This window comes from Pongo abelii, chromosome 13, assembly GCF_028885655.2.
Source record: "Pongo abelii isolate AG06213 chromosome 13, NHGRI_mPonAbe1-v2.0_pri, whole genome shotgun sequence".
Lineage (NCBI taxonomy): Eukaryota > Metazoa > Chordata > Mammalia > Primates > Hominidae > Pongo > Pongo abelii.
This window is the reverse complement of record NC_071998.2, coordinates 58,753,378-58,778,945: the sequence shown is the minus strand read 5'-3', so window position 1 is coordinate 58,778,945 and position 25,568 is coordinate 58,753,378. Positions and strand designations below refer to the sequence as shown.

Here is a 25,568-nt window from a genome sequence, read left to right as displayed (position 1 = left end):
GTATCATGTGAGCTGCTGGATCACAGTTCACCTGAGGCCAATCTACTTCAGTTATGTGGGCCAACACATTCCTTTTGCTATTTAGGCCCCATTTCAGCTAGTTTTCTCTAATTTGCTGCACAAAGATCCCAAGTGATATGATCTCTCTGTGAGTCCTGGTGGATCTTGCATTCTTAAATACAGGCATCAACTTACAAGGAGTTTTCCCTCATACCAGAATATAAAGCACCAATGCCATCAGGGACTCTAAAAGAACTTGGAACTCCAAATGACAAATTTAATTGTCAGGCAGCAACCTGATCAGAGACGAGATGACTGGATTCCCAGGTCTGGATTCCACCCTCACCTGTGTAGGGCATATAGATAGGGCTGACAAGATTTGTTTTCATTTTTTCCTAGGCTCAGGCATATCATATCCAATTGCTAACACATTATTTACTAGAGGATCTCATTGTACTTAATCGATATCTTTTATGTTTCTGGTCATCAGTGTTGTCTATCTCAGATTTAAAACTTAGGCTGGGCGCAGTAGCTCACACCTCTAATCCCAGCACTTTGGGAGGCCAAGGTGGCTGGATCACTTGAGGCCAGGAGTTAAAAACCAGCCTGGCCAACATGGCAAAACCCTGTCTCTAGTAAAAATACAAAAAAATTAGCCAGGCATTGTGTCACATGCCTGTAATCCCAGCTACTGGGGAGGCTGAGGCATGAGAATTGCTTCAACCCAGGAGGCAGAGGTTGCAGTGAGCCGAGACTGCACCACTGCACTCCAGCCTGGGCAACACAGCAAGACTTCATCTCCAAAACAAAACAAAACAAAACAAAACAAAACAACCTCTAGAAGGAATCATACCTGCTTAACCCACTTTACCCAGAATATAAGGGAGAAAAGCTGCTGAAGCCTAATAAATACTTTTTAGTGCAGCTGCTGCTGATGATCTTCAGGCAGATCCTGAGGCAAAGATGTAAATTTCCAACCTTACCTTGAACTATGGTCAACATTTTCCTGGAAGTCTTAAGTTAAAGCCAGGACTGCTTCTTTCAGAGTTTTACTAAACAGTAGTGATGCTCAACGTCAAAATTACAGACATATTGGGTTGAAATTAATTCTGCTTATCTGATGTCATCTACCACCTTGGGGGTAATACAGGTCTCTCTCCCTACCCCCACCCCTACCCCGACACCAACCCACACGAATGACTTTCACTCGGAGTATAATCAGAACTTTTCCTGCCCTCACAAATAAGGAATAGTGAAGAGATTATGAGGTTTGAGCCAGATAATCTGGTACCAATATTGACTAATTTATTCTGTCTGACCTTGGGCAATTAGTTAACATCTCATCATCATATTTTTCTGTAAATACAATGTCAATAATAGTGCCTGCCTCAAATACTTCTGAAGGTTGTATGACAATCAAACAACATACTATATAACATAGCAGTCCCCAACCTTTTTGGCACCAGGAACCAGTTTTGTGGAAGACAATTTATCCACAGACTGGGGGAGGGGGATGATTTGGGGATGATTCGAGAGCATTCCATTTATTGTGCACTTTATTTCTATTATTATTACGTTGTAATATATACTGAAATAATTATACAACACACCATAATGTAAAATCAGTGGGAGCCCTGAGCTTGTTTTCCTGAAACTAGATGGTTCCCAACTGGAGATGATGGGAGACAGTGACAGATCATCAGGCATTAGATTCTCATAAGGAGCATGCAACCTAGACTCCTCACATGCACAGTTCACAGTAGGATTTGCTCTCCTATGAGAATCTAATGCTGCCACCGATCTGACAGGAGGTGGCGCTCACGCAGTAATGCTCACTCACCTGCTATGTGGCCTGGGGTTGGTGATCTCTGCTGTAATAGAGTTCACTTGTAAATAAAAATGCTTTCCTGAGCACACAAAACTTTCAGGTAGCATCTTGATTCACCCTGTACATCTATCTTAGATACTATCTTTCCCTCAGCATGACAGGTAAAGTGAAATCAGTGATATTTAGCAAGCATTTAAGCAGTATTTCAATAGACCCAGCTCAACACTACCCTAGAAAGTTGAAGCTAAAATCCATTTTAAAACTTTTTTGGTGGGGAGAGCTACAAAATACATTTTGAAATATGAAGCACACACAAGAACTGCAATGCTCTTTCACTCCAGAAGTACCTTCAGGCCTAAGATGACTTAACATTATCCTCCTTCATTTTAAAACGTTGTCAAGCACCAAACTTCTCTGGTGGCTTGACAAAGCATATGACTGAGAGTTAGGCTGGGCTAAACTATCTTCCTTATATCTTTTATATCACCAATAAATTTGACTAATGACTCTGATATCTGAGAACCTCCAACTCTGTAAGTTATGTCTTTTCCAAAGACAAGATTGCAGGCCATATATTTATGTCCTGGTTCAAACAAAAAGGAAAGCAGTAGACAGTGATTCCAGAGACAACTCAATTCACCTGAACCTAACCAATGTTTATTGGTGGTCTAGTAAATACACACCTCTATGCTGGGAACTAGAGTCATTCAAAGAGAGCAATGATTCTTGCCCCTAGTCAGAAAAGAAGTTCCAAGAGAGATACTTTGTTTTATTTTTAAATAAATAGAGTTTGATTATTTTTATCACCTTTATCAAGGTATAGTTTATATAAAATAAAATTCAATACTTCTTTTTTTTTTTTTTGAGAAGGTGTCTCACCCTGTCGCCCAGGCTGGAGTGCAGTGGCAAGATCTCAGCTCACTGCAAGCTCTGCCTCCCAGGTTTAAGCGATTCTCATGCCTCAGCCTCCCAAGTAGCTGGGATTACAAGCCTGCGCCACCACACCCAGCTAATTTTTGCATTTTTAGTAGAGACAGGGGCTTCGCCATGTTAGCCAGGCTGGTCTTGAACTCCTGACCTCAAGTCATCCGCCTGCCTCAGCCTCCCAAAGTGCTGGGATTATAGGCGTGAGCCACTGCACCCAGCCAAAATTCATCACTTCTAAGTGTACAGTTTCATGAGCCTTGACAAATATATATATACACACACACACACACATATATGTATTTATATATATATATATAGCTGTGTAACTACCACTGTAATCAAGATATGGAACATTTTTATCAGCTCAAAACATATACGTCATGCCTCTTTGCAGTAATCAATGGGATTGATTTTTAAATTGAATAAATATTTTAAGTCACAAGGAATAAAAGAGAGAGGTTATTTAACCAAATGTAGCCTCCGAAGACCAAAATTGAGATTACAAAGGCAGGCCATGAAGTTAATGTTCCCCTTGGAGAACAACAGCATGCCACATGTTCGAGACTGGGTGGCACTGAGACTGGATGGCATTGAAACCCCAGTTTAAAGTAGCCTTGAATCTCTAATCAGACAGGGCGATTCTAAGGAGCTTCTTTCAGTATTGGATCCATCCACCACTGGTCAAAGTGACTTGTTTAGACCAAGAAGGGCCACATCGGTGGGAGGGCTGACAATAGGCTGCTTGACACCCTAAACAATGACAATGACCTTCCCGAGACAGAATCTGAGTGTCAAAGAGTCCTCACAAATACAGCAGATAAAAGAGAGCTGACTTCCAAAAAAGGTTCGTCTTTCAGTTCTCATGGGAGAGTGATGACGACTATATATTTTAGCACTTGGGTTACTTAACATTCATCTAAGTGTTTTTCTGACTAACTCAGATAGCAGAAACCCAAGATGGCTCAGAAAAATTGAATAAAAGATGATGTATCCAGCATTTCCAAGAGGATTTAGTCACTATCTCCAAATCTCCTACAGTTTATAGTCTTAAGTGTTAACAATGTATTCCTCTCACTCTAGCCAGTTAATACATAAATGCTCTTTACTAACTACAGGCCTGAGATCAATTTCCCATTAGACACCAACTCTTAGAAACACACAATTACAGACTTGAACCAGTCTCAGCATCCTTTCCAGTAGGTCAACACACAAACTGTAAAGGAAGGCCACATTATGCATCTTGTAAATGCCTTGGTAATGAATCCAGTCCTCATTCAATTTGCCAGGGCAAGGAATAAACAACCTTGTGCTTATGTTCAGGCTGTGGGGAGTTTTTCATTATCGACTAGGAAATAACTACAATGCAGTTGCTTCCTTTCATCTCACATTGATTAAGCTGTATTTGCTAAGAGTGTCAGTATCCACATATCATTACTAAAAATCCAACTCATTACAAACTCACCTAAATGTAAATGAAAACTACAAATCAGGCATAGTTTTATTATACCCAAAGGAGATTGGGTCATTATGCACCATTCATTTTCTTCTTATTATTCGGGTATATTTTTCTTTGCAATCAACAGATAGTATCACCAAATGTCTCTTTGTACAAAAGTCAAAAGAAGCATGTTGATAGCTCATAGTAGTTAACTTTTTGAAATATCTATTGGGATGGAGGGAACATGGTATCAAAGGACTTACTGAGAAGGGGATGCTTGACTCAAGCCATAAAAAATAAAGAAGAACAAAGTGGAATGAGGTGGGGCAAAGAGAATACATTTCAGGGACAGAAGTGCATGCAAAGGCACAGAAATGTGAGGGCATCGAATTTGGGGAACTGTAAGCAGCATGACATATTTAGAGTGTAGGATAAGAATGTCTGCAGGATTGAAGTGTTTATAATCAGGAGAATTAGGCGTGTTCTATAATCAGGAGATTATGCATGTTGTATAATCAGGAGATGGAATCTCCTGCAGGCATTCAAAGCCCACCAACCCATTTTAAACAAGGGAGGAAAATGCACAACTTTCTGCTTTAGAACAATCGCCCTTGGGACAGCACAGAAGAGGAAATGAAGAAGAGGAAGTCTAGAGGAAGTGGGAACAGTTTATTGACTATTACAATAGTCCAAGCAAAAGATAATGAGAACCTAAAGTAGAAAAGGAAAAGTAGGAATGGAGAAGAAATAATGATCTAAAAACATTTAAGGGATCCCTCTAACAAAACCCAGTGATTAGTGGTACATCTGGAATGAGGGATTATTCCAAGGTTTATTATTTAGATAATAGGTGACTCATGCAGAGACTAAACACAGGAAAAACAATTTTCAGGAAAAATTAGAAAAGTTGCTATTTATACATGTTAAATTTGAGTTGTCTATAACAGATCTGTCTACTGATATCAATTTCGCTATCAAACGCAGGAGTAAAATTTTGTCTAAAGATAAAAGATGAAAATTAGAAGTGCCTAAAACTGACAATGGGTCTAGTATCTAGATCATCCAAGGAACTTCTGCAAATTCATCAGACTAAAAAGAAGAAACCTAAATAGAATAAAAAAAATGGTCAAAGGACAGGAATAGGCAATTAATAGAAAAGGAAACTCCCAAATTTCTCAAGTGTATGAAGAGATGATCAAGCTCATTAGTAATGTGAGACATGAAAAATTAAAATTGCAATGGTATGTTACTCTCTAGTCTACTGGATAAAAATTAGAAAGTTAGACAACATAAAGTGTTGGCCTAGATTTGAAGATGCAGGAACTTTGAGACTGGTTGGAGAAGCAGGCAAGAGATGGGCATTCTGGAGTGCAATCTGACAGTATTTGGTCAAAATTGACTGAATTAAGTATAGACACCACCTCCGGCCCAACAATTCTGCTTCTGAATACGCGTGTTGAAGAGATTCTCACACATCTCCACAGGGTGCCTGTGCAGCAGTATTCACTGTGATAGGAAGTGAGAAGCAGTCTGAGTGTTCATTGGTGAGGGAATCAAGAGGCAAAATATCATGGATGCACTCATGGACAAATAAGCAGCAGTTAGAAGCAACACCCTAGATGGATGTACAGCCATCAAGAGGATCTTAAAGTGTGGTCCTTAGTGGAAAAAAAGTAAGAAATCAAATACAATCTCTTAAATAGTATTAGTCACATTAAATAAAAATATATGCAAAAAATATACACACAAAACCCAATAAACACATTTTTTGTGGTTGTCTATGGTGGGGCAGTCAAACAGAGAGAAAAGAAATGCATTATCTTTTTTAAAGTAGTAAGAAATGAGCCTTCAATCAGACCAATTATTAAAGGATTGTTCAAAGATGAGCATGATTAACTCGACTCTCTATGCCTGAGGTCCAAAAAAGAGGGAAGAGGATGAGACTAGGAGATAAGCAAGTAGAAATTAGCAAAAAGATGGGCCATTGTGCCATTTATGCTGGTGGCTTTTTGTCCCCTTCTACCCCAAAGTCCCCACTTCATCAAATGCCCTGTTCTCTTCCCCAGGAGGCAGAACTCCATAGGCTGCCCTCTGGCTTCCAGTGTGGTTTGGTTACAGGAGGCACCAGCAGGAGGTTGGAGGGTGAGAAGAGACAAGTTGGGATATTTCTCCCCCCTGGCAAGTTCAGCTCTTGTCTGACAGCCCACTTTTCACAACTCCAGACCTCACTAGGCTGTGGTCACCCTGACCTCTCCCCTGGACCCTTCTTAGTCCTAGGGATGTTAACAGCTTCCTGCTATTGCTGATGCTAAGGTACCTCCCCATTCCTTCTTGCGTTTTTTGGTTTCCTTAATCTCATCCATTCCTTAGACCAGGTTATTAAGTTACAATTACTAAATTCTCTTTAGTAAGCCCTTTTTGAGGGTGCCATCTCTTTTCTGCCTTGATCCTAACTGAATCAGCTATACAGAGTTTCAGGGCAATAACTTACAGGATAAAGGGCTTTCTTCTTTTTTTCTTTTATGTTAATATAGGTTACATTTGAACATATTTATCTGCTAAATCAAAATAATTCCCATCATTCTACAGCAGAAGCAATGTATGGGAGACTGAGTAATTAGATATAAGCTCACATCACTATCTCTTCCACCACTGTCATCCATCATGACCGATCTGGGAGATGAAACAGCACAGATCTAAAGGACGCGGTAAGAATCGAGGTCACCAGAGATCAGTAGATACTTGCATACTTGCAGGATTAACACTGTCTGGATTCCAATGATCAGCTGAGTATGTTCAAGATGAAGCTATAGTACATATTTTAGATTGGGGATTGGCAACAAATAGCTGTAGACTACCTTCTGAGGAATAAGTGTTTTCACATGTGTGGGTGTCATTTCTAATCCCAGCATCACAGTCAGGTCCAGATACCTGTTTCTGATCTTTGGTCCTATGCCTAATCTCCTCCAAGAGTCCTTCCCTGGATCTCCTATCTAAGCAAGATGCTCCATACCCACCAATGAGTACTGCACCAAGTTCATTTCCACTAGCCTGTGTTACAATTTGTGTTTCCGTATGTTTTCCTTACTTGTTTTCTTTGTCTTCCCCATTAGACTGAAAGCACCACCATGGAGACCATGTCTAGGACATAGGAGGTCCTTAATAAATATTTCTTGAGTGGATAAATGGTGAACCATAGGGGTGGCATAAGAGCAAATAGAGGGTAGATGAGCACTAATCCATTCACCACCCTGTTTATGGGTGGTGGACCTTGGATGGCCTTTTTCATAGTCAAAACATACTTTTTAGATCTGGCTTCTTGGGATGTATTCAAGGATGCTAGCCTTGTTTGAGATTGTAAATATGTCTAGTGAATAGGGCTTGAGTCTGCGTGTGTTTGCCTTGTTTTGCACAGAATTCGGCACAGCCCCAAGCACAGATGGGTGCTTCATAAATATTATTGAAGGATGATGACACAAAGGATTATTTAATACCTCTACATGGGGTGGAGACGGACCTCAGGCCACAAACATATTTTCAATGTGTTTTACTTCTGAAATCATTTGAACCAAAATGTTTCAGCAACACAGATTCATCTGCAACCACAAATCAGACACATTCAGAATGACAAAGCCCCAAAAGAATGCCATTTTCAAGGCTGAAACTGTATTATTCTGGGCTAAATGGAATCCTTGTTTTAGTGACACTGTAAGAGTAGAAATTAAAGACACTGAAAATCTTCCCTTGGGGAACCACAATTATCTGCGAACAATGAAAGTTTGTCTGAATAATTCATCAGCCTCAAGGGTACAGGCCTCCCCTTATTCTGAAATCCCAGGAGTTTAGGCAAGTGTGTCATTTAATGGGTCTCAACTGTGTCCTCAGTTGTTATTTTTCCAGGGCCTGGCATTTATGGGCACATTCCTATAATTTTACTAATTAAAAAAAAATAAGCTATATGGGAAACCACTGTCAAGGTCAAAATTTTGAAGCTGCATTGATTTTACCTAGGAGGAAAGAAGCTTATAAAGTGTCCATCACGAGAATCCACCTGGGACCTACACAACAGATCAAATACCCAGAACAAATCGCCACGTCAGAGCCCCACAGAATTCTGAATCCCAACCAGCAAGCATGAATAATCCTTTTAAATGGTCACTTACATATCAGAACAGGTCCTTTGTGAAATTTCTAAGCAAGGCCTCTGGTTTCTGACTGAAACAGAGATTTATTGAGAAGGGGGGTAAAGTGAAATCAAGAACTACTGGGAAATTTCCACAAGAAACAAGGACAAATGGTTTTTGTTGTCAGAGTAAAACCAGCCTCCCCTAGCCATGGTTTGGAAGGTTATTTGCTAGCCCACAGGGGACAATATTCTCAATATTATCAGGGACCCTTTTGATCCAATTATAGTTATTGGGCAGATACAGTAGTACCCTATTATCAGAAAACCTAGTTTCAAATCCTGAGTCAATTTCTAATTCACTGTGCGACCTTGTACAAGTCACTTAAGCTCTCTGATCATTGGTTCAACATCTTTAATATGAGGACAGTAATGCATATCTCAATTACCTCACAAAATCATTGCAAAAATCAAGTGAGATGATATGTTACAAATTATTTCTAAATTATAAGATTCTGTATAAGTGGAAGGGTTAAATATACTCCCATATTATTAAATACCCTACATACCACTCAGGATCCTATATGACTCTGAGTTCTCAATTTCTAGAAATGGTCCCATTTTTGCTTTGTTCCCTACAATTCTATGTAGTCTTTTTTTTTAAGGAAGGGTGTAGGCAAAGGTAAATGGGAGAAAACATGGAATCATATACCACTCTTTGGTGCCGCTAGGCAAGAATTTTAAACTGAGTTTAGTTCACCATCATGGACTTAAGGTCCATATCACCTCAGGGAGACAAGTAGAGTGGGAGGCATCCAAAAGGTAGGTGATTCTTCTCCCCTCTAGTGAAGAATATAAGGTCAATTTACAAAAAAATACTAGCAGCAAATAATTGGAAAATTAAATTCATAAAACATTTATAATAACGTCAAAATAAAGAAAATACTCAGAAATAAATTTAACAAAAATTGTATAAGATCTGCACATTAAAAATTACGAAATACATGTAAGAGAAATTAAAGAAAACCTAAATAGAGAGATATACCACATTCATGGATTGGAAGATTCAAGATTATTAAAATACTATTCTCCCCAAATGGCTCTATAGATTCAACATAATCCCAGTCAAAATCCCAGTAGGCTGCGGTAGAAATTGAGATGTTGGTTCTAAAATGAAATAAAATGCAGAGGACCTAGAATACATAATTTCCCTTTAATTTGACAAAGAAGAAAAACATGTTGGGAAGCTCACCTAATTTCAGTGTAATATTTACATACGAATCAACAAGAAGATCAGTGGTATAGAATAGAGAATCCTGAAACAGATCTACATATATATGGTCAACAGATTTTTAATAATGGTACCAAGGCTATTCAGGGGAAAGAAAATTCTTTTTTAAAAATGGGATTGGAAAAACTGGATAAGGGAAATAAGTGAACCTCGACCCCTACCTTATACCATGCTCAAAAATTAATTCAAAATCATTCTAGACATAAATGTAAAAGTTAAAACTGCAATGACTCTAGAAGAAAATATAGAGAAAATATCTCTCTGACCTTGGACTAAGCAAAAATTTCTTGTAGTTGACAAAGACATAGATAATAATCGTATAATCCATTAATTATAAGAAAAAATAAACTGGACTTCATCAAAATTTAAAACTTCTGCTCATCAAAAGATACTAATAAGAATACTAAAAGTAGCCAGGTTCAGTGGCTCATGCCCATAACCCCAGCACTTTGGGAGGCTGAAGGAGGGGGATCACTTGAGGCCAGGAGTTTGAGACCAGCCTAGGCAACATAGCAAGATCTCATTTCTACAAAAAATGTTTTTAAAATTAACTGGGTATGATGGCATATGTGTAGTCCTAGCTACTCAGGAGGCTGAGTTGGGAGGATTGCTTGAGCCCAGCAGCTGAAGGTTACAGTGAACTATGATGGTACCACTTCACTCCAGCCTGGGCAACAGAGTGAGACCCTTTCTCTAAAATAAACAAATAAATAATTTTTATGTCATCTGAAACTAAGATCATACTGAAATTTTCCCTCAGTGTCTCCAGAATGTCTTTTTTTAATGGTTTGCCCAATGTAGTATCTCGTTTAGAACCGTGTGTTATGGCCCTTCAGTATTTTTTTTTTTTTTTTTTTTTTTTTTGAGACGGAGTTTCACTCTTGTTCTCTTGTTGCCCAGGCTGGAGTGCAATGGCGTGGTATCGGCTCACTGCAACCTCTGCCTCCTGGGTTCAAGCGATTTTCCTGCCTCAGTCTCCCAAGTAGCTGGGATTACAGGCATGTGTCATCATACCTAGCTAATTTGTCCCATAGAATATCATTTTCTGGATTTTGTGGCTATTTTCTCATGGTGTTGATTCATTCATAAGGTAAAATTTATATACAGTGAAAGGCATCTGATGGGTACAATTCGATGAGTTTTGAACGGTGTGTATATCCATGTAACCACCACCCAGATTAAGCCACAGAACATTCCCATCACCTCAGAATGTTTCCCGGTGCCTTCTTCCTACCCCGCATAGGGTAACATTGTCATAATTTCTATTGCTACATATATGTTTACCTGTTTTGAAACTTCACAGAAATGGAATTATATATTATGTATTTGTTTGTTACTGGCTTTTTATCATTTAATATATATTTTTTTATTCATCCACACCCACTGCATGTGTCAGTATTTCATTCCTTCTTGTTATTGTGTAGTATACGAATATATAAATATATCACAATTTATTTTTGCAATCTCCTGTTGATGGACATTTGTATTGTTTCCAGTTATTAGCTATTATGAATCATACAACTATGTATATTATTATACAGGTCTTTTGTGGACACATCTCCATTATTTTTGGGTAAATATTTAGGAATGGAATGTTGGTCAGATGTAGGCTCCATTTTACAAGAAACTGCCAAACTGTCTTCCATTCTACACTTTTGTTTGCAATGTATGAAAGTTCTGGTTGCTTCCTATCCTAATCAACATTTGGTGTGGGACTACAGGAACATGCCACTACACCTGGTTGATTAAAGAAAATTTTTTGTAGAGACAGGGTTTTGCTCTGTTGCCCAGGCTGGTCTTGAATTCCTGGCCTCAAGTATCCTCCCACCTCAGCCACTCAAAGCTCTAGGATTACAGGTGTGAGTCGCCACGCCTGGCCAAAATTTATTAATTGGTAGTTGGCAATTGTTGATGGAAAAGAAAAAGCAGGTTACAAGCAATGTACTTTTTGATATCTTTGGTATTATCACAGGCAAATAAATTATATATGTATATATATTATGTATATTATATTATGTATTTTAATTATATATGTGTATAATGTATATATATAGAAAGAGATACAGTAAGGAATATAAGTTTTTCTATTAACATAGGTAACCCAAGGAAGGGGATATGATGTTTACATTTTCTTATTTGTGTTTTCTAACTTTCCACCAGGCACATATACTGTTTCTATAATAACACGTGCTGGTTGAAAATGTCAGACTCTGAAATTCAATGTTTTATAATATAGGGCGATAGACAAGAGGGATGGATAGAGCAAGAAGAATGAAACCTAATAGGGTTAGTTAGAGCCCTACTGAGTGAATCTCTTGTTGGGTATTTTCCATGCACTGTCTCATTTCATTCTTACAATATACCTATGAAGTATCATTTTTCTATTTGTACAGTGCTAATAAGGCTATAAGTTAGCATTTGAACATAATATAATCTGACCTCAAAACCCATTCTTTTTCCCCCTCACTTATACATACATACTTTCAGGTTAATAAGTTTTGTTGCTAAACATTTATGTAGTATTTACTATGTACCAGGCACCATGTTAAATGTTCTACTTGAAGCACCTCATTTGTACTTCATGACAATCCATATAAAGATACCACTATTATTATCCACATTTTACAGATAAGAAAACTGAGGCACAGAGACTAAATAAGTCTCCTAAATTCCCACAGCTAGTAAGTGGCAGAACCAAGAATTAAGCTCAGGCCACCTGATTCTCCACCTTCTACCCAGTACACTACACTGTGTTCCCATGCTTTCAACACATTCCCAAATGGAGCAGGGGAGAATAAGCGCCAGCAACCAACAAAGGAGACATCGACACCAAAGGTCTACCATAAAGTTTTTCACGGTGACATCCTTGCTTACCTGTCCAGGGCCATGCTGGTTGGCATACTCCTCCCAAACCCGCGGACCCCCATCTGACGGAAATATGGAATGCAAGAGAGGTTGGCAGCAATGATGGCCAGGGAGTCAGAAGGGCTCACAAAGAAGCCATTTTGGCCTAGGATCATATAACGGTCCTGTAGGAAGGAATGCGTAAAAATGATCGGACAGAAGCATCTGCTAGCAGCCCATTCCCATAATCATCACAATCCACTTTACTGCCATCTTATATTTAACAATCTAACAACTTGAATGAGGCCAAAGAGAACATGGGAAACATTCTTCTAAATCTCTGAGTACCAAGGGCCCAGAATCTTGACACACCAGGAATATGTTCCACCTGTTGAAATGTGGCTCAAGCTTTAGAAGCCCCCAAATACTTAATTCTTTCTTTCTCCCAAACATAATAGAGAACACTGGTTCTTGCAGAAATGGCTGATTTCTTAACTTGGTGTTTTCAACAACACCAGCCATAAATAAAGATTTATTGAATAATATATATTTTTAAATAAACAACCTTTGTACGCCACAAAGTAAATCTGGAACCAAGGAAAGTAATCGCTATTTAATTGCAATACTTAGTCATTAAACAGAAGGGCAGATGCAGAGCCAGTTAGAGCACACATGTCCCATACATGTTAGCTCCAGATGTGTTCATTAATTCTCTGCTTTCCAATTCATGGCTCATTATATGGTCAAAGGGTCAGCAGACAGAGAGCTTTCCTACTTACCCCATCAGCATCAAATGCAGCTCCAAATCCATATTCTCCTCCTTTCATTGCTTCCAGAAGAGTCGTTGCATAGGTCAGGTTTGGGTCGGGGTGCTGCCCTCCAAAGTCTTCCAGGGGAACACAGTTTATTGCAGAATTGGCTGGGGCCCCCAGCTCATCACACAGAACTTTTCTCACATAAGGTCCCATAACTAAAAATAGATACACAGCAATATTAAATATTTGCAGAACCGTCTCCCCAGAGTATTTTGTTCTGAATAGTACAGGAAACACCATTTAATAACCCAGAAGAAAAATACAAATTTACAAATTTACAATCTTTTTAAAGACACAATATAGATCAATATTTGCTTGAACTACTATTTGAGCATCTACTATGTGCCAGTTACTGTGGTAGGAATACAGAAGATGTATTCAATCACCTAGTTACATAAATTTTTTCGCCCGAAACTTTTCTAAAAGGTTGCCAGAAAGAAATCAGCTACGTAATAATGATTCATTGCCTGTTGCTTTTCATGTATTAAAAGCTTTAGCTGAATATATGCAAAAGCATTAAAGGGCTCTAGCAATGTTCTTTGTCTCTGCAATCATTTGGACTCTGCCAAGTATATAATTAAACACTGTAAACCACTGAAGCATATAAAAACAAGCACATTTTACCAAAATACATGCCAAGGAATAGTATTTTCCAGTTCAATGAACATTATGGAGTACGTAACATGGAGCTGCTCTGCTGGGAAATGAAGGGATCATATTGAAGGGATGCAAAGCACATAGTTTCTACATTCCTGGGCTTGTAATCTAGTAGTGGGATGAGTCAAAGCTGCAGATGAATGACTGCAGTGGTAAGACTAAACAATGCACATTGATGAAATAATTATATCCAATGGCTTCAGAGAAGCAATAACCACACATAAGGCTTCAAGGAAGAAGCAGCATTTCTGGTGGAACTTGAAGGAATAATACAAAGGTGGCAAGCGTTTGGGTTTGGACTGGGAAGCCCATCTAAACAGAAGGAACATTATGAGCAAGGGAACAGAGCCTGAGGTAGAACATAAAGCACATTTGGGGAACAGCATGTAATCCTCCTAGCTGAAATATCTGAAAGATATTGCTTTCCACTTATTTTCCACCAATGCAACACACAATCCTCCAATAGTGAACATCTCTTGATTGTGCCTGCCCAGCACACATTTCCTCTTCCTCTGGATACAACATTTGGGATTTCTATTGGAGAAAAACTCCCTTCCCTTGGGGTCTGGGTATGGCTAAATTCCACCTCCCCAAGGCTAAGGAGGTGACCTAGGTCTGCCCAATCAGCGTCCTCCATCTCCTAGCCAGAGCAATTGATTCAAAGATGGACATACAGTATAAACCAGGTAATAAGGCTGAAACCCAGAAATATTGCTCATACTATTTGGAAAAAAAGCAAAGCTGTCTTCCCTGTAGGCCAGATAATACTAAGGCAAGAACCTGAAAGTTCTTTTCCTGAGGAATACGATCAGCTCAACAAGAAAGAACAGAATAGCCTAGCCAGAAGCCCTTAGAGTAAGGCCCATGGAGAAGACCCACAGCAGGCTCAGAGCTCCCAGCAGATTTTTCTGCCTCATTCTTAAATATGCCAGAAAGCCAAGGATCACCAAAATTTTGAGGAATGTATTTGAGATGAGGTGAAAATAAACAAAAAGTAAAGAGAAACCTGGAGGAAACAAAAATTATACAGGGAGAAGAAAACTTTTTAAAATATATCAGTAATATCCTAATAGAGATTAACAAGATAGAGTAGAATGGCTAAAATGGAAAAGACTGACAGTACCAAGTATTGGTGAAGATACAGATAAACAGGAGCCCTCATACATTGCCAGTGGTGCAAATGGAACAGGTATTTTGGAAAATGATTTGGCCATTTCTTATAAAGGTAAACATACACGTATCATATGACTCAGCAATCCCATTCCTAGCTGTTTACCCAAGACAAATGAAAACGTAGAGACTTGTTCACGGATGTTCACAGTATCTTTCTTTATAATAGCCAACAACTAGAAGAAAAAGAAACCTAATTTTCATTAACCAGTGAATGGATAAACAAATTGTGGCATATCGACAACACAATAAAATTGTACTCAGCAGTAAAAGGAACAACTACTGATACATGCAACACCAAGAATGTATATCAAAATTATTATGCTGAGTGAAAGAAGCTTGAAGCAAAAGGTGACATATTGTATGCTTCCATTTATATAACTTTCTGGAAAATGCAAAACTATGGGGGCAGAAAGCAGATGAGTGGTTGCCAGGGGCTGGGGATAAGGGGAGAGGTTTGAGTACAAAGGGCTGCAAAAAAACTCTTTGGGGTGACGGAAATATTCAATCTTGATTGTGATAGTGGTTACATGACTGTATATGTTGGTCAAGTCTTACCAAACTGTATACCTACCAGGAGTGAGTTTCACTGTGTATAAATTATACCTCAGTAAACCTAAGTTTAAAAAGATATGGTATCCATGAAACATAACTAGGATGTGTTTTTACAAGAGAGAATCTTTGGAAAATACAAACAAAAGTTTTGAGAAATTAAAAATATAATGGTAGAACTAAAGGACTGGAAGATAAAGTCAAGGAAATTTCCCAGACAGTAGAATAAAATAAAGAGATGAAAAACTGGGGAGGAGAAGGTGAAATAGAATAATTATAGGATCAATTCATTAGTAACAATAACCAGGATGGTTACTAAATAGTAATTCAAAAACTTTTCCAGAATTAAAGGGCACAACTGTTCAGACTGAAAGGGTCCATCAGGTGTCCAACATAATAAAGATAGAGTCCCACACTAAGATCCATTATTGTAAAACAGAGGAACACTGAAGATAAGTCAAAGGTCCTAAAAGCTTCCAGAGAAGAAAAAGGAAAGACAATGGATTAAAAATCAAAATAGCACTGGATTTCTCAAGTTTAATGTAATAGCTATAACACAGTAGAGCAATGCCCTCAAACTTCTGAAGAAAAGTAATATCCAACTTAGATTTCCGTATCAGTCAAAATCAAGAGCAAGTGTAGAATAAAAGGCCTTTTCAGATATACAATACACAAAATATTTACCTACCATGAGCTTTCTCTCACTGAGTTCCTGGAGAATGTGTTCCTCCAAAATGTACGAGTAAATCAAGGTGTCAGACAAAGAAATCAGGGAACAGGACATTTAACATAAGAGATGTGTAAAAAGAATTACTACCATGGTGATAAAGGGAGATTTCATGATGACAGCATGCTCAGAGAGCAACCAGTGGAGAGTGGGGAGATCAAAGTCTCCAGGAAAATGAAGTGAAGGAAGATTTAGACACTGGGGGAGAGCTTGAGGATTAAGAGTGGTAAATATACTTGATTAAAAGCAAGGAATGAGACAACAAGATAATTGCTGTTTCCAAGGAAATCAAAAAGTTGTACTGTAAAGGAAATATAATTATAGCATATTGCATGGCTCAGCAGTGTTGTGGTAATGTAAACAACAGATAATGATCTTACCAAACTGATGATATAATTAGGGAAGCATGCTAGGATTCCCTAACTGGTGGGTGGAAACTGTGGGTGGAGAGGTGGGTGGTAGGTGGAGAGGGTGAAAAAGAGCTGCAGCTCCAGTTCCTGTAGTATGAATTCAGTAATGCTCAAAACTGAAAAATCAACAAGGGTCTGTATATTCATAATATTTAATGATAGGGAGATAAATACAAAAAAGTAACAGCTGAAAAAATTGAAAAATTTAACTCTGGAAGGTAACAAATTGGGGGAAGATAGAAGTTGGGTACAGATTTTTTTCATAATAAATCTTGAACTATTTATTTGACTGTTTAAACTATGCCATGCGTATGATCAAATAAATAACAGTTTTACTATACTCCACACTCGAACATGCATAGCCTCAAACCCATTTGTTCAACTTTTGTTTTCATTCACATCCAAAGACAGAAATAAGGGTCCTGAAGTTTTCCAGAGCATTCCAAATATCTGAACATACACATGTTGTGTGAATATCTATGAATCCAACTTTCCTCTTAACCTCTGAACCAACAGGTGTAGAGGTCTCAATATTTCCTGCCCAGTGATTTGGAGAAAATCACAGGCTTACCTCCATGCATTGCGTCAACGCGAATCTTCAGTTGGCTGGGCCCAGTCAGCAAACTCTTGATGGCATGAAAGTCAAAGATGGTCCGAAGGAGGTTAAGATAGATATCCACTGGGTCCACTATCTCCACTAAAGATAGAAAAACAAAGGAAAATGTCATTGACTGTACCCATGAAAAATACTTGGAAGCATAAAAAGAATCACTACCTTAACAGCATGAAATTCTGGTCACAAGCCCATCATATCCCTACACATGATGTGGGAAGCGAAGTGCCCATTTGTTGACAAAAATCACAAATCAGGGCACAATCAAGAGACTACAAACTTTTCAGGTGCTCAATGGGTATAAATGATACCAAGTTATAAATTCTTCTTTGCAAGGAAAAAATCAACCACAAGAATAAATTAAGATAAAAATGTGCCCTGTTACTCCTGCTGCCACTTCCCCTCCCAAAAAAATGCACACAGCACACATCTCAATGTTTAGAGGCATTTTAGCATATCCAGTTGCCTTTCTTGTGGGGGCTGGCCAAAGACTGACTCAGCTGGTATGAAACAAATCAGCAAGTGACCTGAGTAGTGACGCCTATTTTCCAAATGCCATTGTGCCTACCAGATTCAAGTGCAGAATTGGTGATGAATATATTCCTGGGTTTGTGTGAAATCTCATTCATGCCCAATCTAGCACCCAGTTTCCAAGTGAATGGCAAATATCTAGAAATTCTCATTAAACACAAATGCTTTCCAGTATCTAGCACCACCCAGTAACCAGGAATCCAAAAAGTTTTATTCATTTATGTGACATACCAAAAAGCTCATACTTGTCAATCAGTATATAATTAATGCTCAGAAAGTACTTTTCCAAGAAGTAGTAAATCAATTCTTTAGGTGCTAAAATTTGTCCAGGAGCCCTGCTTTTTAAAATTCATAGCTAAATTTTGAAAATTACGTGTATTGTTTTCAGATTTTTCAAATACATACTACTTTGAAACCCTGAAATACTTTTAAACTTGCACGGAAGACATTACCAATCCACTTTCAATAATTTTTAGTAAATCCAGGTGTGATATTTAATGGATGAGATTTTAATATGCCATATAATATTATCCCTTCATCTGATCAAATACATATCTAAAAATATATTTTCTTGCACTTAAGTCAATGTAATCTATGTGTTCATTCAAATAAAATTATATTTGTAACATGGATACTTTTAAACTATCTTTTTACATGAGGAGCATAATATTCTATAAAGTAATTAAACATTAATCTGTATAAAGTGTACACCTAACAATGGTTAAAATGGTAAATTTTGTTATATATATTTTACCACCATAAAAAATTAATCTGTAAGACAAAAGGTTATGCCCTGAGTACTTTGGAAGTTTTACTCACTCTACATTATAGGATAATGTTTTTGACAATTTCATTTTGGCTCTTCAATTCTTGAACCACTTGCCTAAATACATTTGGTATTTACAATAGATAACACACAGTACCAAACAAACGTGAAAAACGAGGAAACAAGAAGTCAGTAAAAACTGAAAGTTCACATCATATAGTTCATGCTCTTGACACTAAAGTGAAATGCAAAGGAATTATTTGTTTCTAATTAACTCAAGCTTTCCTCAACACTTAAACCAGCAAGAATACAGCACATAAATTATCCCAAACAATTATCTCCAAATTCTTGGAAGCCAGGGAATCCCTCTACCCATCTCCTTGTATCAGTAACATTTTTAGAAAACTCATTCAACTAGCAATGTGGCTGCAGCAATGAGCCTGAATGAGAGCTCACGAAGATTCAGGTCTCTTGGACAACTATAAAAATTGTGAAGATGCCAAAAATAAGCCTAGTCCTTCCAACCATATGTAATCAGCATATTGAAATCATTTTGCTTAATATAATGTACCCCTTGCCTTCAATTGTCCAGCCATCCCATGCGTGTGCACACATATGCCTATGCATTCTCCCAGCTAGATTAGCAAAAGCAGGCATTGTTGCTTCCAGTGAGTATCATGGCTCTCTGTAAATTTCTGCTCATTACCTAAGCAAACAACTGACTCAAAACTTCTCAAGAAAGATTTGGTAACATTGGGCAAATACTGTGACCCCCACACAATCCATTTTAATCTTTTCTCTGTCCCTAAAATATCACATGGACACAAACCAGGTATTTCCTCTTTTGGGCTAAGTTAAATTACTTCTAAAATGAGGATACCATCTTAACACAAACTGCATTCAAGCTTATAGAAGCACTAAAAAAGTAAAACATGTTAAATCTATTGCTATTCTATGCCTTCTAGGAAAAAGCAATATGATAAAATATAGGGGGAAAATGTTGTATACATACATGTTATTAACGTCATCATATGGTCTAAAATTAATCTATAAAATAAAAAGCTATCTTCTGAATACTGTAGAAGTTATATTTGCTTTACAATATAAGATAATATTTTTGACAATCTCATTTTGGTTCTTTAATTTTTGAATCACTTGCCTAAATATATTTGGTAGTTACTGAATTCCTTTGTAAAATCTCCTGACACGGTGCTCGGTATAGGGCAGGTGATCAATAATTATGCATTCAATAAGCCGATGCATAATTATTCCAAGCTTGGTTATGGCTTGGAAAAGAAACTCCTACCTTTCATGAGAAATTTAATAACCCATTGACTTGTTAGGTTTCTTCTTAACTAGCTAAGGCATTCCAGCATCTTCACCTTAATTGCTTAGACAAGTTTTGGCAACTCACAGCCTATTTTTGGAATGCTATAATGAAGTCAACCATAACACTTTTCCTATGTTGAAAATGATATCGAGTTTGGGAAGTGGTTTTTGAAAGTTTCCAGCTCTGAATATCTTGGCTGCTCTCATGTCTTCTCTCTACACCATATTAAGTTTACACACATTTATCAAGAGTCACCCCTGAGATTAACAATGCAATAATTTTCACGAGTGTACTTCCCTATAGAAACCAGTCAGCCCCATCCACATAGTTACGCTGACTTCTTCAAAATAAAAGCTCTGTTACCTCTGAATGGTTTGAATTTGTTCTCTAGGTCAAATTCTTGTCTTCCTAGTCGAGATAGGTCGATTCGGAGATCAGGACATATAGCATATTCCTCAATCGTTTTGCTGATTTGGTAGATTTTGTCTGAGACAACATCGGGTGCAGGACCTAAAATTTGAACACCAAAAATACATGTTTTTAAAAGTCTCATGAGTTTCAAACAGTGAAATGTTACCATCCTCCTCCACCAGGCAGAGAAAGATTCATTTGTTCTCTAAACAATGATCAATGGTTCACAGTTCGATTAGCCTTGATATTTCTTATACTGTACTCATCCACTATGGGGGAAATTTGATCAGCCTCACCTGTTCTATATAGACTAACAACCCATATGTTTGTTTGTTTGTTTTAATCCACTTCTAAGCAATGACACATCTTTCCTAAAAATAGTTTCACACCTGCCAGGGAAACCTGGTTACGTAATCAGCTTTATTCAGGATATGAGACACAAACAGGATATGCATTTGACAGAAGTGAGGGATTCCAGATTTACATGCAGCTTCCCCAGTGCATCTAGAAGAGGAAACTATGCTTTCCATTCCCAGCTCTGCTGCGTAATTGATGTGTGAGCTTAGCAGGGTAAGTTAATTATTTTCCCCAACTCACAATCTCTAGTCACTTCTAAAATGAAGCTCAACTAAAAATATATGATGCATTTCCTCAGAAGGCCAAATTGACAAGTAGTATTAGACTTTAAATAAATTGAACATGAAATCAATACTTGTTCACCTTTTGGGGTTTTGCTTTTTTTTTTTTTTTTTCACCTTGTATATCTTAATGCAAGCCATTTCAGATTTTTTTTTTTCAACAAGGTTGAGAAACAAATAAGCAGATTGAAAGATCTAAAGTATAAATGATTGCTAGATGTATAGCTAGCTTTCTGTATGAATCTTACTTGTCAACTATACTGTAAGTTTCTACTGAACAAAAATTGTTTCTTGATTTTTAAAATATCTCAATGCTTAGAACTGCATTGTCCAATACAGTAGTTACTAGTCACACTTAGCTGTTGAGCACTTAAAATGTGGCTAGTTAAGTTGAGGTGTGCTGCAATTGTAAACGCACACCAAATTTTGAAGAGTTAGTAGAAAATGCAATCGATTGCATTAATAATTTTTATATTGATGACATGGTATAATAATATTTTAGATATAATAGTTTAAATAAAATACAATGTGAATTTCACTTGTTTCTTTTCACTTTTTTAATGTGACTACTAAAAATATAAAGTATGTATGTGACTCACAATATTTTTCTGTTGGACAGCGCTGCCTTAGAGTGTAGCACCATCACCGTATCCCAATAAATGCTCGTAAAAAAGAATAGCAATAGTCCTATTCTAGTAAGTGGGAGAGAAGACAGCCCAGAAGATTTTACCAACAATTTTCTTGTTGTGTGGGAAAAGTGAAGACCTCAAAGAAATAAACATAGCCCTTTGCTTCACTCCTTTCCATTTTTTACCCTTCACAAAACTTAAAGAATAGGTAGTCTTGTTTCGTTTTTGCATTATTTTATGCTTGCCAGATTATAGAATGCATGAATATCTCCCTCCACTCCCTACACCCCAGGCACCATACTGTATTCTTTGGCTGTGTCCATCATTTTCAAGTCCTTGAGTTTTAATGTGAAAGCACACTGATTTCCAAAAGTAAAGCAAGTACTGTCTCTCTAGATAGTCGTCTATGATGCCATTCAACCATCCATGCTGATAACTTCAGAGTTCATCAACAACTTCTGAATTCCTTTTCAATTTCCAAGTTCCTTGATATCTTCCACTCCAATGACTTTCATCATATGCACACCAAAAATATGTACAATTATAATATATATTAAAATAATTGTTTTTTAAATGATACAGCAAATCTACAGGCACTCATATAAAAATAAATTTTAAAATGCTAAAAAAGAATACCCAGAGATTTTAAAGTGCATAAAATAAATAAATGAAAAATGGAAAAGCTAAAAAGCTTTTTAATTTGAGGTAGTCCCATTTATTTGTTTTTGCTTTTGTAGCCTGAGCTTTTGATGTGATATCCAAGAAATCATTGCCAAGGCCAATGTCAAATAACTTTTTCCTATGTTCTCTTCTAGGATTTTTATGGTTTCAGATCTTATATTTAGTTCTTTTATTCATTTTGAGTTTATTTCTGTGTATAGTATAAGATAAGGGTCCAATTTCATTCTTTTACATTTTTGTTTTCCCAGGCACCATTTATTGAAGAGGTTTTTTTCTTTCGCCATTATGTCCCCTTGGTGCCCTGGTCTAAAATTAGTTGACTATATATGTCTTGATTTATTTCTGGGCTCTCTATTCTGTTCCATTGGTTTATGTTTCTGTTTTTATGCCAGTATCACACAGTTTTGGCTTTAGTTTTGTCACATAATTTTAAATCAGCAAGTGTGGTACCTCCAAGTTTTTTTTCCTCAGCATTGCTTTGGTTTTTTGTGGCTCCATACAAATTTTAGTATTGCTTTTCTATTTCCATGAAGAATGTTATTGAAATTTTGATAAGGGTTGTGTTAAATCTGTATATTGTTTTTGGTAGTATGAATGTTTTAATAATATTAATGTTTTTGATCCATGATCAGTGAGCACAGGATATCTATTTATTTGTGTCTTATTCAATCAATGTTTTATAGTTTTCAGTATACTTTCACCCCTTGGTTAAATTTATTCCTAAGTATTTTTTTGATGCTATCATAAATGGCATTGTTTTCTTGATTATTTTCAGCTGGGTCATTATTTATGTATAGAAATGCTACTGATGTTTGTATGTTGATTTTGTATCCTGCAACTTACTGAATTCATTTATTAGTTCTAAAAATTTGTGTGTGTGTGTGTGCGTGTGTAGAATCTTTAGAATTTTCTATATATAGGAACACATCATCTGTAAATAGAGATTATTTTACTTTCTCCTTTCCAATTTGGATGACTTTTATTTATTTTTCTTGTCTGATTGCTCTTGCTAGTACTTCCAAAACTATGTTGAATAGAAATAGCAAGAGTGGGCATCCCTGTCATGTACTAAATTGTGGAAAAGTTTTCCATTGTCCCCAATTGATTATGATGTTAGCTGTGGGTTTCTTTCCTTCTATACCTAAAGTGTTAAGAGTTTTTGTTAAGAAAGAATGCTGAACTTTGTAAAATGCCTTTCCTGCACCAATTGAGATGATCATGTGGGTTTTATCTTTCATTCTGTTTAGCCAGTCTTGCATGTCAGGGATAAATCCCACTTGGTCATGATTCATAATTTCTTTGATGTGTTGTTGAATTTGGTTTTCGTCAATATTTATCAGAGATATTGACCCGTGGTTTTATTTTCTTACAATATGTTTGTCTGGCTTTAGGTATCAAGGTGATGCTGGCCTCATAAAATGTGTTTGGAAGCATTCCCTGTAGCTCTAATTTTTGGAAGAGTCTAAGAAGTGTTGGTAATAATTACTCTTTGAATGTTTGATAAAATTCAGCCATGAAGCCATTTGGTCCTAGGCTTTTCTATTTTGGAAAGTTTTTAATCACTTCTTCAATTTCTTTATTTGTTGTTGGAGTGTTCAAACTTTCTGTTTCTTCCCAATTCAATCTTGATGGGTTAGTTTTTCTAGAAATTTATCCATTTCCTCTAGGTCCTCCAACTTGTTGGCATAAAATTGTTCATAATAATCCCTTATGACCATTTTTATTTCTGAGGTATCTATTGCAATGTCTCCACTTTCATTTCTGATTTTATTTATTTGAGTCTGCTTTTTTTTAGTGAATCTAGCTAGGAGTTTGTAGATTTTATTTTTTCAAAGAACCAACTTTTGATTTTATTTATATTTTCTATAGTTTTTCTATACTACATTTTATTTGCTTCTGTTCTGATCTTCATTATTTCCTTCCTTTTGCTCACTTTGGGTTTAATTTGTTCTTTCTTTAGCTCCTTGGGGCATAATGTTAGTCTACTTATTTAGATCTTTTTCCTTTTTTAATGTAGGCATTTATTGCTATAAACTTCTCTCTTAGAACTGACTTTGCCACATACTGTAGGTTTTGATACATTGTGTTTCCATTGTCATTAATCTCAAAATATTTTTAAATTTCCCTCTTGATTTATTCTTTGACCCATTAGTTCATCATAAGCATGTTGTTTAATTTCCATATATTTGTAAATTTTCCAAGATTCCTCCTGTTATTGATTTTTAGCTTCATACCATTGTGGTTGGAAACAATACTAGACATGATTTCAATCTTTTTGAATTTGTTAAGATTTATTTTGTGGCCTAACATATGGTCTATCCCAGAGAATGTTCTACATATGCTAGAGAAGAATGTATATTCTGCTGTTGTTGGATGAATATAGGTCTGGTAGGTCCATTTGGTCTGAAGTATAGTTCAAATTTAGTGTCGTCTTGTTAACTTTTTGTCTGGTTGATCTCTCCGTTGTTGCAAGTGGGGTACTGAAGTCCCCTATTATTGTTATATTGCTGTATATCTCTTCCTTCATGTCCACTAATATTTGCTTTACATATTTAAGTGCTTCAATGTTGGATGCATATATATTTACAATTGTTATGTCCTCTTGATAAGTTGACCTCTTTATCATTAAATCATGACCTTCTTTGTTTCTTGGAACAGCTTTTTACTGGAAGTCTGTTTTATCTGATATAAGTATAGGCATCCCTGTTCTCTTTTGATAACTGTTTTCATGGAATATCTCCTTCTATCCCTTTACTTTCAGTATATGCCTATTCTTAAAGTTTAAAAATGGGTCTCTTGTAGGCAGCATCTAGTTGGATCTTGTTGTTGATCCACTCAGCCATTCTATATCTTTTGATTGGAGAGTTTAACCCATGTACCAGCAAGGTTATTATTGATAGTTAAAGACTTACTCCTGCCATTTTGCTAATTGTTTTCTGGTTACTTTGTAGATAATTTGTTCTCTTCTTCCTCTATTGTTGTCTACCTTTGTGGTTGGGTGGTTTAGTTTTCTGCTTTGTGGTTACAATATTGTTTTTTAAATATTCAACATGAATACACTTTCTTGTTTGGATAACGTGTAAAACATCTGCAAGGAGGGATAGATAATAAGTTTTCCCTTCAGAATGCACTGCTTTGCCTGGGATGAGGAATAATTTATAATGGTAACTGTTGCTGGTTAAAATTT

General features: G+C 36.8%; 1 protein-coding gene and 1 long non-coding RNA gene across 3 annotated transcripts in view; one reads left to right on the top strand and one right to left on the bottom strand.

Annotated features, from left to right (window-relative positions):
• Positions 1-25,568, top strand: part of LOC112134965 (uncharacterized) — a 61,965-nt gene that overhangs the window by 1,572 nt on the left and 34,825 nt on the right. The gene's annotated exons all lie outside the window — the stretch shown is intronic.
• PGM5 (phosphoglucomutase 5) overlaps positions 1-25,568 on the bottom strand; it is a 178,341-nt gene that overhangs the window by 131,137 nt on the left and 21,636 nt on the right. The window contains exons 3-6 of the mRNA XM_024252660.3: positions 20,386-20,532; positions 17,354-17,479; positions 13,231-13,421; positions 12,482-12,636 (exon numbers count right to left, since the gene is read on the bottom strand). Coding sequence (XP_024108428.2) covers positions 12,482-12,636; positions 13,231-13,421; positions 17,354-17,479; positions 20,386-20,532 — 619 coding nt within the window. The remainder of the gene's footprint in view (positions 1-12,481; positions 12,637-13,230; positions 13,422-17,353; positions 17,480-20,385; positions 20,533-25,568) is intronic.